General features: G+C 44.2%; 1 protein-coding gene across 19 annotated transcripts in view; it reads left to right on the plus strand.

Annotated features, from left to right (window-relative positions):
• The window catches only part of FNBP1 (formin binding protein 1), an 84,040-nt gene that overhangs the window by 60,813 nt on the left and 3,803 nt on the right, over positions 1 to 19,424 (plus strand). Inside the window, exons 9-18 of one of the 19 annotated variants that reach the window (XM_026049296.1) lie at positions 175 to 372; positions 1,710 to 1,892; positions 6,641 to 6,727; positions 9,882 to 9,896; positions 10,038 to 10,073; positions 12,712 to 12,821; positions 15,526 to 15,658; positions 16,774 to 16,895; positions 17,342 to 17,481; positions 17,921 to 18,079. In XM_026049296.1, the coding sequence (XP_025905081.1) occupies positions 175 to 372; positions 1,710 to 1,892; positions 6,641 to 6,727; positions 9,882 to 9,896; positions 10,038 to 10,073; positions 12,712 to 12,821; positions 15,526 to 15,658; positions 16,774 to 16,895; positions 17,342 to 17,481; positions 17,921 to 18,079 (1,183 nt within the window). Of the gene's footprint in view, positions 1 to 174; positions 373 to 1,709; positions 1,893 to 6,640; positions 6,728 to 9,881; positions 9,897 to 10,037; positions 10,074 to 12,711; positions 12,822 to 15,525; positions 15,659 to 16,773; positions 16,896 to 17,341; positions 17,482 to 17,920; positions 18,803 to 19,424 lie in introns of those variants that run through there. The other 18 variants (XM_026049297.1, XM_026049292.1, XM_026049293.1 and 15 more) reach the window with 18 other exon arrangements.

A 19,424-nucleotide genomic window follows, 5' to 3' on the forward strand; every position in this document is an offset into this window, starting at 1 on the left:
GCAAGTGCCTTGAACTTGAAGAGTTTTGTCTTGTTTCTGAGCTCTGGAAAGGTGATCGCTCACCAGGGGATGAGCCCTTGAAGCGGTGGTTTACGGCCCAAGCGAACGTTATCATCCCGTTACTGTTACTTCATTTGAAATGTTTGCACTTAGACTGGCTCTCTCCCGTTGCAGGATTCACAGTTGGTAATAGAAGCCTTTAAATCAGGGTTTGAGCCTCCGGGAGATATTGACTTTGAGGACTTCACCCAGCCAATGAAGAGGACTATCTCCGATTCCAGCCTTTCCAATTCCAGAGGGGATGGGAAGTCTGAGCCGAAGTTTGGTAGCAAATCCAAGGGCAAGTTATGGCCATTCATCAAGAAAAATAAGGTACTGACTGGCAAACTTCAGCTTGGTGCTAGTGTACTTGTAGTCAGTAACCTCTGCCTCGTTTTGTAATGCTGGCAATTACAATTTTTTAAAAGAGAATTTTAGTTTCAGAAACTTAAATGACTAAAATCTTAATATGGTGTTTTGTTGTAGTCTTTTGTTGCTTAAAGTTTTTATATATCTTTTTTTGTTCAATTTCTTTAATTATGTTACTGTTTGTATATTTATTTAAATTGTCATGTCTTTGCCATGGTCCGTTTCTGTTCCTTATGCGGGGAAGGATCTGTGTACCACGTACCTAGTGCCTTGTGTGCTGACTAACACTATTATTTGGGGCAGCTTTGACATCGTGTTACTGTCTCGACACTTCTGGCCTCTCATCTGTGTTGTCCTTTCAGTCTCTGCAGCGGGTTCCGCACTTGGGTGGCTGGGGATGAGAAATTGCTGCGATTCATTTTTAGTGGAACAGAACTGGGCATAACTAACTGAGCAGTTGACTTTTTCAGAAAGAGACATATTAACTTCTGTGTCTATTTTTTTTTTTGACCATTTCATTGTCACATTTTATACCATGATGCATGGCAGCGTGTACCTGGGGTTACCGGGATGTGACAGGATGACTGGACTACTTGTGCTCCCAGTAACACTGCTGCAAGCCGAGAGTAGCTGCATTGTTTTAAGCTCACCCTTCTTGCTCTGAGCCTTGTCAAGCTGCTTGCACTAATCACAGAATGAGGACAAAAATCTGCCTGATCCAAAAGGGGTCATCACGTTGGGCTGATCTGAGAGAGCTCCTCTCTCTGGTGCCTACTAGAAGCAAAAGCCAGGACTAACTCCCGAGCCAAGTCAGAGAGGAATCCTTAAAAGTGAATTTTTGATGCACATCAGAGGTGACTTGAAAGCAGGAAGGAATGTGGTTTGTTCTTTTCCAGCTAATAGAAATGTTACTGGGCACTAAGGTCCTGATCCCTTTAAATTCAGGTATTTGAAAGCTCTATCCATATGCGTTATTCCAAACCGTCCACAGAGCGAGGATAGGGCAGTTTATGGGGATATAGTGTTGCATGGAGAAGTCTGCATGAGCTTCCTGTCAAAATACTTGGTGTTATTCTTCTGTTGCATCATTCACTAAAATCTCCCATTTATCGCATTTTTAATTTAGCGAAACTCTTAAATACTGCTCTTCTCCGCCTTTTGAACCATGGCCTTTAATATTAAATTATTTAATTGTTTTTTCTCTGGATTTCAAATATTGGTTTTGATGCTTATTTTCGTTTTGTGTTTTATCTTTTTGTTTTTGGTTTTGATTCTATCACTTCTCCATCTCTTACACGTAGCTTATGTCCCTTTTAACATCCCCCCATCAGCCCCCTCCTCCTCCCCCTGCCTCTGCCTCACCCTCTGCTGTTCCCAACGGCCCCCAGTCTCCCAAGCAGCAAAAGGAACCCCTCTCCCATCGCTTCAACGAGTTCATGACCTCCAAACCTAAAATCCACTGCTTCAGGAGCCTAAAGCGCGGGGTAAGTTCTCCTCTGGATACCTCTCTCTTTCTCTCTTTTTCTTTTTCTTGCGCTTTTATTGCACGTTCTGTTTATGTAAAAAACTTGTTTTGCTTTGTGAATGAATCTATTGTGTTTTATCATGACATGCAGGCAAATCCAAGGAATCACAAAGTAGGAAGCCTTTTGTAGTCAAAAACACCCCTGTGAAACCACAAAAAACACACTTCCCAATCAAAATTACCTATTATTCTTGAGGGGAAAGCTGATCTGAAGTGTGGGTGGAGCAGCTCAGCATTGTAGTGCTTATGTTAACATCCCAAAGTTGAGCTAAGTCAGTAGTTCAGTGGCTTCGCATGTATCTGCAGCAGATTGGCTTCAGGGAGCGCCATGGAGAGGCTCTCTGTGGTCCTGATGGTCAGTGTATCACCACTAACCATGAGCAACCTTCTCTGTAGCGTGGATTCAGCTCAGCATCCCTGTCAGGAGGAGGAGAGTGAATGAGGAGGGATTCTAGATAACAATCCTTTGGCCTTCAGTTGGGGCAGGTTCAGGCACTTCACTGAAAAGACCTGATGTCTCTTGTGTGGTGGTGGGAACAGCAGGTCCAGGCAGTGCCCGAGGGCTGGAGTGTTTGCTTACTCTCTAAGTCCTACTCTTAAGATAAGGCAGGTGGGTCGGGAAACCTGGAGTGCTTTAGGTGGCACTAAAGGAGCTTTAACTTACAAGATATGAGCTTCCTTTAAATCAGGACCTTCGTGTTGGTGACATTAGGGAACTCTGTTCTCTGCATCACCTTTAGATACAGGAATTGCAGTCAGCTTTAAGTGTTTGGGGCTGACACTTCCCAAGGATCTTAACTGTATCCAGGAACCTGACATCTCAGGAAGATGAGAAGATTTGCTTTGATTCCAGACTAACCCCACATGCTTACAGGGCTGAATCCTGAATTACCAGTTAGTCACACGCCTATGGAAAAAGAAACAGATATAAGCAGTAATGAACTGTAGAGAAGAGGACACGAGGTGGCATCTGTCTGCCCTGCCCTTGAGTTGATAGCCCTAGTTCTTGTGTTTTCAATGGCTTCCATGAAGACTTGGGGCTCTGTTAGTGAAGTGACATTAAGGTGCTGGTGTTTCAACATGAGGCCACTCCTGGTGTTTTTTGTATGCTGTAGTCATTAAGTAAATAACAGCCAAGATGGAACTTTTCTTTCTTCTCAGTGAACAGATTTTCTTCCAGCAAGCCCACACTGAGAAGCTGCTACCATAATATGGCCTTGGCTCCTAAGTTAGGAGCTGTAGAATTATTTCCTCTTAATTATACCAAGCAGACACAATTTTTAAGTATTTATTTTAGAGCAGACGAATGACAAGGAAATAACCACTTTCAAAAGCCCCAACTCTGCTCCAGGGACTGAGCTGACATTTAGCCCTGGAGACTGGAGTTCTGTGAAAGTAGACATGATTTCACTGGGGAACTTCAGGGTTGGTTAGCTACAGAGAACTGAGAGCAGGGCTGTAAAGAGGATTTCAGCTGTATCATCTGGTTACAGAAAGTACGTTAAGAACACAGACAATTTTCTTATGTAAAAATTTCCACTTTTTTCCTAGGGAATTGCCATTTAATGACAGTATGATTCAGACTAGATCCCAAAGAAGCACAATTCCGGGGCTTTTTGATGAGGAAGCTGAAAGTTTCTAAGCTATTGTAAGGTGTGTTCTGTAAACAGGCCTCCTTCCCTCCCCTCAGTTGCACAGTTTGGCTTATGGTGTCTTTTCTCAGTGGCTCTACAAGGCAGAAAAGGGTCTTTCAGTTCTACTTGAAGAGCAGACTAGGAGGATGTGCTCCTTGGAGGCAGCTCTTGTGGGTTAGCTCCTGTAAGGCTGCTTCAGGCTGCCATGCAGGGAGGAGCAAACACTCTCCTATAGATTTCTTTGGAATCCCCTCTTAATTGCTGCTGACATCCATTAACACACAAAAGGAAGGGCTCTTGCTCAATCTTCATTTAAACCTTTCACTATGTTCTTTTTTTCTCTCTATTTCCTTTCCTTCCCCTGGTGACCACCAGGATGTTTGTTTGCAGATACTTTTCCTGCCTGAGTCATGCAGCAGATTTGGAAGCCAGCGCCGGGATTATCCCATCTTCTTGCAGCGGGGCAAGCTCTGCACTTCTAGATGAAGGGAACGGCAGGAGGGGCAGCTGAGCCCTGGCCGTTTGCACCTTCTGTTTTCATTATCTGGAGAGGTCACATTACACAGGTCCCAGTGGCCAGAGCTTGTGAGGGCAGGGCTGGGCTTGGTGCTGTGCAAGGGCTTGGACTGAAAGGTCACAAAAAGTGCCTTATGGCCTTAAAAAACCTCAGCCCTCTACCCTGGCCAAAAAGAGGAAGTGTTTTTTGTTTTGTTTTAGGGAAAAAAAAGCATCCCCAAATCTTGTCATTTTGTCAGAGGACAAATGAATGATTAGCATTAATTTCAGCCGTTAATTCTGCTCTTACCATAGCAATTTAATTTCCAAAAGCTCCATTTCGAGTCCTCTCTATTCCGCTTTCCCCCTGCGCAATCCAAAAGGATACCCAATTTTGTAGCTGAGAATGAGTTATAATGCTGCAAATACTGGATTGAGATTTTTACCAAAGAAATTGGGCAGGGAGGGAGTGGGGAGAAACTGTTTAGCAAAAGAACTCTTGATCTGTGCAGAGAGATGCACGAGTGTAAAGCAACAGTTGGAAAGGAAACGTGGGGAGGCAGCAGCACAGCGCGGCGTAACGGGTGTTTGGCTCTGCACACTGAAGAATTTCATCTGAATCTTGTGTCTGCTGCTGCTCAGGGACAAAAATCCCTCTCCAGCCAGACACCTTGTGGGGAATTTAGCTGCAAGAGATTTAAAATCTTATCTTAGGTTACGCAACAAAGTTGTCCAAAAATCCTTCTCAGCTTGGTTAAAACTGAGCCATTAACTCCAGCTAAAATCACTATAACAATTTATTTCCCAGCAAACTGAGTCATGCTCCTTTTCTGCATTAGCTTCCAAAGGTGAAAACTACTTAATGTGAACAAGGCTAGTGCACATCAAGCCCCTGAGAGGCTAAAAATCAAAGGGAGCAGAACTGCACGTTGTACTCGATCCTTTAGGCATAAGCGACTGAATAGATGACCATACAGTTTCTCCACAAAATCTTTGACATCAGAATGTGTCTGGATAGACAGGATGTTCTAGTCATTTCCACATGAGCTCTGATTTACCGTGTTACGTTGCATTGGGAGGGAGAAATTACTAAACTGATAAAAGCAGGAAAATCACCGGTGACTGATTTAAAAAGTAGTTTTATAATTGCTAATAGGTACTGTGCCCAGTCTGCTTTTTATTTTGCTTCCAAACCAAAAATCCTATGAATCTTATTTTCATAGAAGGAAACAGATGCCTGAGCAATTAATTTACAACAGATGCAAGGTTAATGTAGAGGAGCCAATATGACTATCAGTGATCACTGCCAATGTGAAATCCTAGTCACTTAACAAATAGTTTTAGGTGCTGAGTCTTGTCAGTGTCTATGGTTTTCTAATCACATTTTCCTATTTCCTTCAAGTTGTCTTTTTTTCTAGCCCTAGCAGCAGGAGAAATGTCCATTATAGGGAGTTCTGCAGGACTGTGCTAGCACTTACCGATCTCAACTAGAAAAGAAGGGGGAAAAGGGGTTTTTTGCACGTAATTTTGGGGAGTGCTGTTTCTAATAACTCTTTAGAAGGGCAGTATAAGAAAGAAATTTATTTAAAACAACTTATGTCTTTAGGGAAGTCGTTTTCCCCAAAAAAAAAATGAGGAACCACTTGCATAAGACATAACTTCATTTATGCTTGCTCTGCTTTTTCTAATTCCATTTAGAGGACAAAGAAAACTCGGTATCTGCTGCTTGATATTAATTTTGTGTTCTTTTGTTTTATTGCTATAGCGGCAATAACATCAGCCTCTCTTTTTTTTCTTTTTTTAAAGAGCTGTACTTCTACACACACAAAAAAAAAGAAAATCCAGGGGTAGAACTTACTGCTCTGAATTATGTTGTGTGGCTTTTTGCAGACCTGCTCTGCCCTTCTCTACTCGGCCTGGGCTGAGATGGGACAGAAAGCAGATGGGGTTGGGAGCTGGGACGCAACTCCTCTTGTCCTTAACCAGCTTCCAAGCTCCAGGCCCTTCTGTCGCATCCAGCGGAGGGATTTTTGTGGTTTCTTTTCTAGTAGAACTCGTAGCCTTCGGTGAAACTAGCCCTTGCACCAGTTTGTGTTTCCTTGTCTCGTCCTCCCTCCGTGCCCTGCTGTGTTCTCTCTTCCCTGGACTCGTAGCTCTTGGTCTGCCCCAGTGATTTGTGCCTTGTTCCCTGTGACTGCCCAGTATCAGCAAACAGAAACCAACCTCTCGCTCTGTTTCCTGACCATGGGAATCGTTATTCTTTTAATATATATTACTCCAAGACCTGGGCTTTCTTGGCGGGTAGGGGTGCTTAAAGCCTTGATTCATGCCAACCTGAATGAAGATGTTTTCTGATCTGGTGTGTTTAAGCTAGCCTTTAAAAACATAGTGCTTAGTTATTTTTTCTTGTGAAAATACTAACCCCCCTGCCCGTTTATGTAGTTGCTAGCAAGTTTCCCCTGGCACTTAAAGGCTGGCTAAACACTAAGCTGTCTTTTGCTGTAGAAGGCAGTAAACGTAGAGATATCTTGTTCGTCTCCACCGTAACGGATGTGTTTTTCTCTTGCTGACCCGCCAGCAGACCCAGTCTTTGTATTTTCACAAAGAACTCATGAAGAGGACTTTAGGGACCCCCACGTGTGCCATTGAGGCTAGGGAATACGTTGTAAGTCTGTGTATGGTGTGACGAACCCATACCTTGGCTGCACAGTCGCTAACCCCACTTACAACGCCCTCGGAGTGTGCTGTGGAAATGTGCTTTGGAAAAGCTGAAAGGAAAATCCTGGATTTGGGAGAGGCGAGTTACAGCTCAGTGCGTGATGTGCAGGCAAGGCTCATCTGCTAGTCCCAGAAATGCTGAAATTGGCACAATTAATGCTTGGACCTGAGAAATTTAGACTCTGATGCAGAACCTGCTTAAAGCGCCCTTGCCTGAGTAGCAAGAGTAACAGCATAGAAATCCTAGTCCTCCTACGGGTGGGTTCCATGCATTTATTCCAAATTATTTGCATGAGGTTTTGAATATGGTCTTGACCATCATTGACCAAACCTCCTAAATTCCAGCAGTGCGGTGGCACGTGGAGCATTTTTTGCCTCGGTGGGAGAGCACTGTGCCGCTTCCTGACGCTTCCCTGAGCTTTCTGTAACGCTGATAGTTCATGGGATCGAGATGTGACTCCTACACCTGACATTCTGAGAAAGCAGAATACAGGGGAGGTTGCTACAGAACCACTAAGAAATAGATTTACCTCTTCTCTATGGAAAACTCGGGGGTTATTTCAATCCCGTCCTGTGTAAGTGAGGTTAGTGCCTGTGCCTGTCCAATAACACATGGACCTGCTGGCCTTCATGTGCTCTCATGTGTTATTGAAGCTTGTGGCTCTTAGTCTCTTCATTTTTTCCCTGCAAGACGAAGCTAGACCTGATCTAAATTGACAGCTTGAAACCGATTTGCTCCGTTTGTGGAAATGGAATTACTTGTTTGTGCGGGGGAGGAGGGGGGAAATGCCGCTGTTCTCCCGGGAGCTCAGCAAGTTTCGAGCTGTGAAAACCCCTCAGAATTGGCAAAAGTAGCTCTTTAGCAAATGCTTAATGCAGATTTGTTTTCAGACTGTTGATGTTTGTTTGCAGAAATTGAATTATTGACATATGAAATTACTGATACCTTTCAGAAACTGAAAACGGTGAATAAATATGACATGTTTCAGCATTTCGTTGTTCTCCATCTATGACCTGCACTATTTGTACTGGTTACAACAATCCCTAAAGTACTATTTGGATGGAAATGCTATTAATAAGTTTGTTCTTTTCCTACTTAACAATGTTAAAATTGGCAATCCTGTGTCCGGAATCCTCTTGAAATTTGCTGAATTGACAGCAAAAGGGTAGCCTCAATGCAGAGGGTCCCCTGCAGTAGCGTAGTGGCTTTCGAGTGAGTAGTGTTTACGATGTAGCGCATGTAGCATACATTTGTGCCTCTATAGAGTGCTTTTGTAGGTAAATACCTTTCCTGCACCGTGAATGTTGTCTGTATAGATGTGCGAGAACCTTAGTTTGTGCTGATCATGTCTCTGCTAAAGTTCACAGGAACGCAAAGCCGTTGTGCACATAAAGGCTGCCTCCACCAAATTCCTCCTGCAATGTTTTAACGCATTCTGCCGCCTTCTAGAATGATTATTTCCCTCAAAAATGATTGTTTTTCTCAACGGCCCCTTAGCCAAGAGAGTTAATTTGAGTGTTGTGCTGTGGTTCTTGCTGTGTATTTACTTACTAATGGGCCGAGCCTCAGGGGAAGCCGTGCTGTCACAGGATGGATCGCTTCTAATGGAATATTTCACTATTTTACAGTGATTATATTTTTCATTTGATGGTTGTCCTCTATTATTGCATAAAATCTGCTGATTAATAATAATGATTATATCTGAAAATTTTCCTGCCTCTTAAACCTGTTTTCAAATGCATTGATGGCACTACCTTTATTTTAAATCTAATTGTAAAGAGTGCTGCTTTGGCTATAAAAATCACGTCAGGAAGTGTGAAAGCACCATATCCAGGAGGGTATTTTGCAGAAGCTTGACAAGATGGATTGCTGCCTACAGAGAGAGGCGCTTCCTGACTTGCATTTTGCATTTCCCTGGAGCACAGAGCAAGCCTATTTGGGCAGCTCCAGGTTCAGATTTGATGCTCCTGTTTTCCGTCTCAAACAGCTCAGGCTCTGGGTGCAGGAGACACCCGAATGCTCTTAGTCCCCTTGACTGGTGGCAATGGCAGCTGTCCCTGGGCTGTTGGGGTCCGTCGGGGGCTCCCTGCCCACCCACATCTGTTCATCCCTCAGTTTGAGGCCCAGCAGCGTTAGGGAGAGCGGCACGTGCTAGAGGGCAGAGCCAACCTGCTGCTGGGCAAGGCCTGTGGGGGATTTTTTTTCTCTTTTTTTCCCTCATTTTAAACATGTGCTTCCCTTCTTACACTCCCACTTGCCCAGAGTAGCTAGGAAATAACGGTTTGGGTCTATACCAGGAAATGTGGTGACCTTTAAAGTACTCTGCCTTATATATTGTTTAAAGAGCCCGAAGAGCAGCTGAGGATGCTGTTGTAGGATGAACTGGGCATAAAAAGAGGAGTTTATCTCCTTTGTCCCGGTGTTGTCTGACCATATAGCACTAGGAAGTTTCAGCTGATGAGTGTTTCCTTATGAATGTTTCAAGGACACGAAACACATGAAGTAACTACCAGGAGTGCCGTGTACAGGGTGCTTGTGGCTGGGTCAGGGATGGTGCCGTTTGAGCGCAGGCGGCAGAGCTCGGCTCCCTTTCTAAGGAGATCCCCCAAGTGCTTTCTGCAGCAGCAGTCCCCCTTGGCCCCCATGTCTAATACACTGACACTTGTGACTGCTTTTCGGCACATTTTTGGTCTTTGAGCGACTCGCCTCTATTCGCAAGCCCTGAGCTCTTCCCGCCGCTGCATCAGAGATGCTCCCTTAAGGAGAGCAGCACCGCTGCTGTCCCGGCGGCTGCAAACGAAGCAGCCCGGGCCCCGTGTCCCCTGCGCTACCAAAGCACCTGTATAGAGGTACAAGGCTTTTCCCCTCCTGCTTCGGCGAGGACATGGCAGCGGGTCGCTCCCCTTGTGAACTTTTGCACTGAGCTCTTAGCGTTACCCATTCCACGGCCCAGCGCTGAGGGGGATGTGTGTCATTTTACTGTAACATCAATCCCAAGCAGTTCCTCTTCTACTGATGCACTGTTGTTTTTTCTCTCTCTCTCTCTTTCTCTTTTTTTTTTTTTTTGATTCTCCTGTATCTCTCCAATTTTTACATGAAGCTTTCTCTCAAGCTGGTAAGCACATTTACAGCATGCATGTCCTGTGTTTTAATCACTATTTTCTGTGTGTGTTAATGTGCACCGTGCCACGTGTGACCTGACACTGAAATTGTTAAATTTGTTTCTTTGTGTCTTGCTTTTTTTGATATTTATCAGATAACTCTGAATACACAGGTCTGGAGTCTAATAGAGGTGATCAGAATTCAATCCTTCTAATAAGCTGCTAAAACATTAACTCTAATACTTAGTTTAGTGTATATTTTTATAATCTAGGGCTATGAAAATGTAGAAAAAAATCAAGTAATTCTGCTACAGTATGAAGTATACATTAAAGCATTTAAAAACCAGTGGTCTCGGCATGTCTGCTGGACCATTTATAGAGAGAAATGCAAGTCTTTAGTGTAACTGGAAACAGCTGCAAAGTTGCTTTCTGTGTCCAGGCACTACTGGAAGTTGGCACCATTATCACCTACATTTTACAGCCCTACGTAGTCCTCCAAAATAACCAATAATTATATTAAAAGTTCTGTAAACCTTAACCCAGAAAGTTAACTCAGCCCGATCTGAATTTGCCAATGATAATGTGTATATATGAATCCTAAATTCTATCCTGGCTGCAGCTGGGCAGGTTTCTGGAGTTACGGTAAGGAAATAAGGCTAGTGAGCTGGAGAGGGCCGGGGAGCGGGTGTGGGCAGGGCGATTCTGTGAGCCTGGACGTGCCGACCACCTCACGCGGTGGCCGAGGCAGCGCCGGGGAGTTGACAGCTGCTCGTGACCTGCGCGAGCTGGGAAGTTTTTTTTTTTTTTGGTCCTTGTCAGTCGTTTGTCTCCTGGCATGCACGTTGAGCCAGGATTCACCCTTGGAACCTGGTCCACTCCTAGCAGCTCCTTCTGAGGCTTGTGTGTTGCCTCCGAAGCTGCCACATGTAGCTCTGCCTACGGCGCTGGGGGTGTTTCAGGCCCTGGTGCTGCCCTGTAGAACACGGGGTCTTTCCCAAGCACTGATTTTGCTTCTTAACCAAGACCTGCAAGAGGCAGGATTAAACTTGCTAGACTCCAGTTTGCTCACAGCTTTTTCAGTTGTTACCAAGCCACTGGGCTGCTCTGCAATGTTTCTACCAAGGATTTCCATTTGCTGCTTCTCTGACCAGAGCTCCAGTGTGTTGTGCTGCTGAGTCCAGCCTTTTGTATGTAGGAATACATCCTCCCAAGTACATGGCTGACCTGCCTTTCCCTCAACCCCAAAACTTACAAATCCAAAAGATGAGCAGAGAGCACTAAGACCTGGCAGTGCCCAAGAAGAAAAGTGGCTTCTTGGTGACCTGCTAGTAGCTCCTAGCTGTAAGGAAAGCTCAAACTAGAACTTCAGCCTAGGAGCCAGTCTAGACGTGACCACCTCTTTCATGTGGTCCTTCATTTTGCAGCTGTAGTTTATAATTTGCATCCTAAACTCCAGTCCTTTCATGCAAGGATGTCTCGTGAGCACTGTCTCTGCTGTTCCTGTGACAGCACATCAGAAATATCACAGCTGTGCCTCACCACCACTGCACTGCAAAGCATTTATAGGAAAACACAGGTGACCTTCACTCCTTGAGAGAAGATCCCGGGGGGTGGTTTGGTTTGCCTGAGAGCATGAAACACAGCCAGCATGTGCGAGAGCAGCTCCTTGATTCCTCCTTGCAGAGGAGGAACTGCAGCCGCTGTGACGGGATGGTCCTAAGCATGGAACAAACCCTGTGAGATCCCCACGAGGGTCAGGCATGCTTCCTGTGCAGCATTATCCCCTTGGTCTGAAGCATTGGGAGCAGGGATGCGGAGCCTGCGGTGCTAGGCTGCAGGAGGAGCCGGGGACCTCTGCAGTTGCCCTCCATGCCTTGGACACCTGCATATTTCCCTGCAAGCTGCATCCAACAAATGCAGAAGGTCATGCCCTGTGTCACGGACACACTCTTTGGAGGTTGCAGGTGTCTGATAAGCAGCGTTTAGTGACAAGGTGTCCACTAAATCACGCTCCTCTGAGAAGGATACTCAGCATTTTAGTAAGATGAGCACTGCAGTTTTGATCACAAGTTTCCAGTAACCTCCTAGGCCACTGAATTTGGTCACTTGGTTTTGTGTTTGTCCCCCTTCTTTCTCCCAGATTCCAGCAGCCCCTATTAGAAATGATACATAGAAGGGGCAGATACCAAAATAAAAGTTATAAAAATTTACACTTATCAGCCTAGACTTGACTCTTTCATAGCAAAGCTAATTAGTGTTGAATTGCCTTCAGTATAACCCACCAAAACCATCCTTCTTGCCAGCCAGATATAGGTGGTACTTGGAAGAAAAGAGCATAGATGTTACACGTCCTGCCTGCTCTGCATGGCCGGAGCAATGTGGAAGAGGCCTAGCAGTTGGAAGGCAGAAAGGAGGTGCTAGTTCAAGCAGAATCCCCCAGTGGTGGCTGCTGCAGCCCTGAAAGCTTGACTTCAGTTACGATTTTGGATGGACTGACTGGGGCTTTGATAGCGCTCCTGGTTTTATGCAGGGGCAAGAGAAGAGCCCCTGGCAGGGGCATGGATCCTGTGTGTGCCGCACGCAGCAGCAGGACCTCCTTCCAGTTGAGTAGGTCCAGAGGAAGCATTTCCATTACTTGGGAAGCTTTGTCGTTCCCAAACCATTCCATGTCCAAGCTCTTTCAAGGCAAAAACTGACAATGCTTCAGACCATAGGGATTTTGCACAGACTTTTCTGTAAGCAATTTTCAGAATGTAGTTCTGACAGCTTCTTGCAGGCTCTCATTTTTCCTTTTTTAACTTTTTTCCCCCTCCATTCCACTCTGTGCAGGGAGCAGGGCCAGAAGATTTCAGCAATCTCCCACCTGAGCAAAGAAGAAAGAAACTTCAGCAAAAAGTGGATGAACTAAACAGGGACATTCAGAAGGAGATGGATCAAAGGTAAGTCAGCCCTCTACCATGAAAATGAAGAAGGTAGTCTTATTTAGAAGAATACTGTAAACAAGTAAAATACAAGAAAGATCAAATACAAACTAGGTTCCTGGCTTGTTTGAGGTGCTGTTCCAAGAAAAAAATAAACAGAGAGTGCTATGTAAGTAAAAACATATGAAAGAGTTGCAGTTCACTCCACAACTCAAGCTCTGATATCAGTTACTTAGTTTTTGCTGATGTAGAGGTCAAAGCTGGAGGAGGAGTTGACTTTCAGCGAATTCTGCTCACCCCCCTGGGTGCACAAAAGGTTCTTAAACAAAGATGGGTACAGTAGAAGAGAAGCAACTGGAGAGGGTTTTTCCTTCTTTCTGGAGCTGCTTTCTTGGGCTGAAGGATGCCAGCAGTTCAGTTTTAACCAGATAAGGATCAGTGTGATGTGAGCAGCTCCTGAGCTTTTGAAAGAAAGTACAAGATTTAAATACCTACTCTTAATCAAAACATTCAGTGCTGAGGTCTATAATTACAAAGTTGCTTATTAACATGACAGGCAAAATTAGACATGGGGAGATCCCAATGAGAGAGGTGATTATGAACGTGACAGCACCAGAAGCGCTGATGAGTGGTGCGGGTCTTGGGGCTCTCTGACGTGTAGCATACGTCTCATGGAAGCAGAAGAGATGAGTCCTGTATTTTTGTGAATGTGCTTTTCTGTGAAGCTGCATTTGTTGTTCTGATTGAGAACGAGGCCCTTCTAGCTACTCGCTTTTTGTTGATTCTGGCAACCTGTGTTTGCTGCTTCCAATGTCTGCTCGCGTTCCAGCTCCTGCAGTTACGATAAAGATTCAGCATGTGGTGCTTGTGGGAGACACAACTTTTCCTTCCTGAAGGATTTTGGGATTTAGCCTCTCTCCGATAGTGGTCTGTCCCTAAATATTGCTGGTGTTTTGTGTTTGTACAGTTGTGCCTGAGTTTTCTGCAGGTTTGCTTTGCAAATATCTGCGTATTTTGGTCTGATAACCCAGGATTTCTTTTTTATATTTCATATCCTGAATAACAAAGGACGACAGCACACAGATGTGTTACTTTTGTTTTACACGTGCTGTTTTTTTCAAAATCTTTAAAGATTTTTCCTTTGTGGTCTCTATTGATTCCAAGGAAATCCAGAGTTAAAATCTGGTACAAAATCAGAGCAAAATGAGGTTATTTTAAATAAACATAGCATGTAATTGAGTAGGGAATTAGCATCAGCAGTTAAATATAGCATTTTTAAAAATCATGACTCACATATGTGAATATTGTCCCCTAGGGCTCCAGCAACAGAGCAGTCCCACTTCCTTGCCACCCACACTTTTTTTCCCAGTTTCTCTTCACACAGAGCAAAAGCAAGCACAGGCCTGCAATTGTCAAAGAGTTTGGTGGGAAACTCTAACATATAAAGAGCATTAACTCGAGTCATGGGACTAACATTAACCTTTGTTTCCCCCAAAAAATAATGCTTGGAGAAAAGCTGAATAGTCCTGTCAGAAATGCAGGAAATCTGCTTGTAAGTTCACCCATTTCTAAGCTCTTAAATCATGATGATGAATATTTGTTCTGTTTTGTTTTTAAAGTTAAGCCTCCAGCTGTCCTGGGTTGAAGACAGCACATTGCTTTGGTGACAGCTCCCTAGGCTTCCCTGGAAACTGCAGTCTCTGAAGTCCTGGGCATTTGGCATCTAAATTGATGCATCTTCTTCTGAAATGATCTAATAAAAATACTGCATCACTTACCAGAAAGCAGGGGCAATTATGTAGCCAAGGTCTCTCTGTTGCTACCCAGTGACAAATACAAACCATCTGGATTTGGTCTCATTTTAAGCAGTGAGAAATGAGTGTTTTGCAAGTGATTTGCATTGCAAAAGATAAAAGGCAACAGGTAGGGTGAGAATTTCCAGGTAGCACTCCATTTTTATTATTAATAGGTTTCACGTGCAGTTCTTTGTCCCAGTTTCTAAATTGGAATTCAGTGTACCATGGAGAAGAACAATGCAACCATTTGTCTTCTGTTCCCAAACCGGGAAGTTAAAGCATCTAGAAAGTTGAAATCGTTGCTCCTTGCAGTAATTGCAAGATTTCCCTCCTCTCCTGCCCAGGAGAGCAAGTGGAAAGCTTGGTATTAAATAAAAAGCATGGCATGCTCAAAGTCAATGCCCTGCCTTAGATAGTCCTCCTTTTTTCCTTGCTGAGGATTTCAGTCAGTTTTCTGCTGAGATTTTTCAAGTGGGACACTTAGAGCTTCAATCCCTTGGTCTAAATATGCTGCCTGTTTGTACCAACACAGCACATCTTGTGGCTTCGTTCCCTGGGAGGGCTCCTTCAGCTGACCTCACTCCCAGGGAAGAATCCCCAGCTGCTTGGGGAATAAAGAGCTTCTTTTAGTGCGACGCCTGAGCATGGTGTCACATATCACATTGTAGGTAAAGGCTTTGCTCTGTTTTTCATCTCTCTATGTATAATTTTTCTCTGGCAAGGAATTTTACAGTTGCTATTTATAAATGGCTGGCTCTGTGCGGGAGAAAAATCCCTGTCTGGATGTTGTTACTCTCATGACAGGTAAGGTTTTAACCATGGTTTAAGAGAAGGCAGTTTATCCTTTTCTTTTCCCTCAGAGAATGGGATTTATCCCCAGCTGAATCAACATTTACACCATGTTTTATTTTTCTTCTATCTGCCAGAGATGCCTTAACGAAAATGAAAGATGTGTATATCAAGAACCCACAGATGGGAGATGCAGCGAGCGTGGACCACAGATTAGCAGAACTCGGACAGAACATTGAAAAGTTACGAATAGAAGTTCAGAAATTTGAGGTATGGGAAGTACAGCAGAACAAATGTATTTCTGGGATGCTGGTGCCCTGCTTCAGTACCTAGCAGTTCAGCGTATGTTTAATTGTAAGTGGGTGCTTCAGTGCTTTTACAGGCAGGTTTATTGAAGCATTTTCTTGCTATGTATAGATAAGGATTGTTTAGGCACTTGTATTAATGAAGATCTGTGGGCCTATTTGTGTAACACAGATTTGCACCATCTCTTGTGATTGTCAGCCAACAACCCTGCTACTTAATTTGACACAGAAAGCAAATAATGCTGAGCAGAGGATGAGGGGGAAAATACCATGTTCTCTGGACTGCCCAGAAGAATTTGGATGCTTATTTAATGAAGAACATCACGTTACAGCTGTCTGTGGAAAAAAAGATGAATGTTAATAAAAGCACACTTCAAAGTCTATCAGCAAGATAGAAGCCATCAGCTGAAATGTGTTTTGAGGAACAATCTGCCATTAGCAGGAAGCTTCTTAGGCAAAATCTCAGGAGCATAAGGAGTAGTTGAAATAACTGAAGCCATTAGAAACGTCTACCATAATTACTCTAGAAGGGTTATAGAGCTGAGGAAAGGCTGCACATAAATAGATATAGCCAATTAATTTTATAGACTTCTTCCAGTTGTTTACTTTATTATCTATTGCTTACTTATCCTCGTGAAAATGACTGACTCTTTCCCCCAACTTCAGGCCTCGTGCACTCAGCAGTCTATGAGATTGCTGGGCTTCTGATGTTATTGAGACTACCATATACTGCCACAGATCTTTTTTCCTCCTTATTGTGACTAGAGCAGCAGCATTGGGACACCTGTCATTACCTGCTGCTCTCAAGTCGCAGTGTTTTTGGCACCCCATGCTGCAAAAGAGCCAAGTTTTCAGCAAGCATGTGATTTATTTTTTGCAAGACTGGAGTTTTTAATATGCACTTAGAATGCAAAATATATATCCTCTAACTACTGTATTCGAAAGCAAATTTCAATGTTTACCCTCTCTGTTTAGTTCCCTGCTCTGAATGTCGAATATAACGTAGCAAAATAAAGGCAACGTGTGTCCCTTTGCAAAGGGCGACACGAGGGGTGCGAAAGGGCTGCTTTCCCGTTGCAGGGCTGGCTGGCTGAGGTGGAGGGCAGGCTGCCCGCGCGGACTGACCATGCCCGGCGCCAGAGCGGCCTCTATGAGGCCCAGAACACGTCGGCAGTGAACAGCTGTGCTCAGGACCGGGAGAGGTACAGTATCTGTACAGAGCTCGCCTGCTCCTCACCCGCTTCCCTTTGCTCCGTGGTGAAGTTTCTCCCTGCAAGGGAAGCAGAAGCCTGCGGCGTTCGGGAGCTTGCTCCACAACCAGGCTGAAGGAGAGCGCTCCATGAGTAGCCTGGCATACTAATTTTAGCATGTGGAAGGTACAAAGCAAAAGAACTGCGCTTCTGATTATAATGAAACGTGTTCTAGCTGGCTGTGAAGGTGAGAGAGCTGCTTTGTACAGGTCTTAATGGGGAAGAATGGCCCTCATGACATTGTGATGGCAGCCACAGATAGCAGCTCTTTCTAAGTGTGCTTTGGAGCAGCTGAGCTGCCCCAGCTGCAGTTGCTCACCTTAGTGTCTGGTAAGCAAGTCATCCCCTTTGCTCCTGGGGCTGGTTGCTATAGTTGCTGTGTATTTTCCTCTCTTGAGCAGCCCGGATGGCAGTTACACAGAAGAGCAAAGTCAGGAGACTGAGATGAAAGTACCTGCGACAGATTTCGATGATGAATTTGATGATGAAGAACCACTACCCACTATAGGAACATGTAAAGCTCTATATACATTTGAAGGTATTGTTTGTCCTTTATTGTTCTTACTGTTCTACGTGGTTCGTGTCACACACACAACTAGGAAGCACTCGTTTAACCCCTACAGTGCTTAAATAGACAAAGAAAGTGCCAGAGGCTCTGCTGAAATTTTGTGTTGTAGAGGGACACCAAGACACTGATTTTTCTTATGTGGGACTCTATGCACTAAGAGAATCGCAAACCAGAATATAGCTGGTTACTCTTCTGCCCACTTCATTCCTGGCATGTGCTTCAGCCCTTTCTTACTGAAGGTCCCCCTGGGAATTTTTGCAGAGGCAGTGCTTTCTGGAGACAAGTTTCAAACCATGTCATCACCAAGCACTCTACAAACTACTGTTACTGATGGAAAAATGTTCTGTGTTAGGTGTTCAAGAGCTCCCCCTTTGAACCTCCCTGAATTGCATGTTACTGTGTCTTTCAGGTCAGAATGAAGGAACAATTTCTGTAGCAGAAGGAGAAATGCTGTATGTAATAGAGGAAGACAAAGGTGATGGGTGGACACGAATCCGAAGGAATGAAGATGAGGAGGGTTATGTCCCTACGTCATATGTTGAAGTCTATTTGGACAAAAATGCCAAAGGTGCTATGACTTATATTTAATACTACTGTTATTATGTTATTTTCTTTCAGAGATATCCAATCCTGTAACTGCTCTGTGTTGCAGATAGAGCCTTTTAAAGGGCTGCACAGTGCCACAAAGTGCATTATTTTGTACACGGACTTTGTACTGCAAGACACGCTTTTTATTGGTCAGAGAAGAAAGGATAATGTAAAATTAGAGAGGAAATGCAACCTTTTCTGGAGAGAGCTTGTTCAAAAGTAACTGCTATTGCACATCCACCTTGGTGCAGGAAACGCAGGGCTGTTTTGAAGAGCTGTGGGCTCCTCATATATATGTAGGTGGTATCTTATAGCTACTGCTTGTCTGTATTCACAGCTGTCCCAAACTGGTTCTATGGAAAGTCATATATGATATTTAGACTGTTGGTTTGTGTTGCAGAGAAGGTAGCTTTGCAGAACCTGGTGTATTCTGTGGGCTTTCTGGATTGAAACCTGGTCATCATTTCATTTCTTAGAATGTGTTTGATAGGAGAGAGAGAGATCTTACCAAAACCTGTCTACACAGCACGTAAACTAGTGGAATAATGACATTAAGGAAGATTCCTTCTCTTTCCCTCCTTAATACATTTCAGAAAATACTCTTGGGAATGTTTTGGCATTTCAGTTTAAATACAGTTATTTCGGATGTGCCACAAGTGATGGTTTCATGTGCTCATATGCAATCAGTGGAGATATTCTGAGCCTGGACTCTTATCTCTTATTTCTCTTTCCTGCTTTTAAACCTTATAAATAAGGTGTATTTTATAAGCAAGTAGTGCACGCAGGGGAAGGAGTCCTGGTTGGAATATGTGCTAGCGTGGTGATCACCTGGTGATGTGATACACCGAGGAACAAGATTTCAGTCCTCTTCCAAGTCAGGAGGTATAGGAAGCTTGCTGTTAAATAGCATCTGGAGTTTTCAGTCATTTAATCCTTAATCAGTTTATTTGTTGTCTTGCATGGATCCTAAAATTCTTAGTGTGAAACAAGCAGCCTCGTGTAATTTAAAGCTGGAGCATTCTCCTGAGGGAGTGTGGCCACCAGGAAGGGAGCAGCGAGCAGCCTTTCTCTGTGGACCCTGCCTCTTGGTCAGCTTGCAGTTTCTGGCCTCTGTGTTAAACAGCGCAGTGCCGTGTCTGTAGCAGGTGGCAGCCTGCACTCTTGTTGAATTTTGCCATAATCCAGTAGTTCTATTAGCATGGGCAGAGAGGGATGGTTGAGATGCAAAAGAAGCAAAAAGCTCCAACACCCACACCTTGGCAAGAGGGAGAATAAGGGTGTTGTGTGTGGTGGTGGTTGCAGCAACACTGTTGTTCTGCTGCAAA

The sequence above is a fragment of the Nothoprocta perdicaria genome, unplaced genomic scaffold, assembly GCF_003342845.1.
Source record: "Nothoprocta perdicaria isolate Ctin4 unplaced genomic scaffold, notPer1 scaffold_6, whole genome shotgun sequence".
In the NCBI taxonomy this organism is placed as follows: Eukaryota; Metazoa; Chordata; class Aves; order Tinamiformes; family Tinamidae; genus Nothoprocta; species Nothoprocta perdicaria.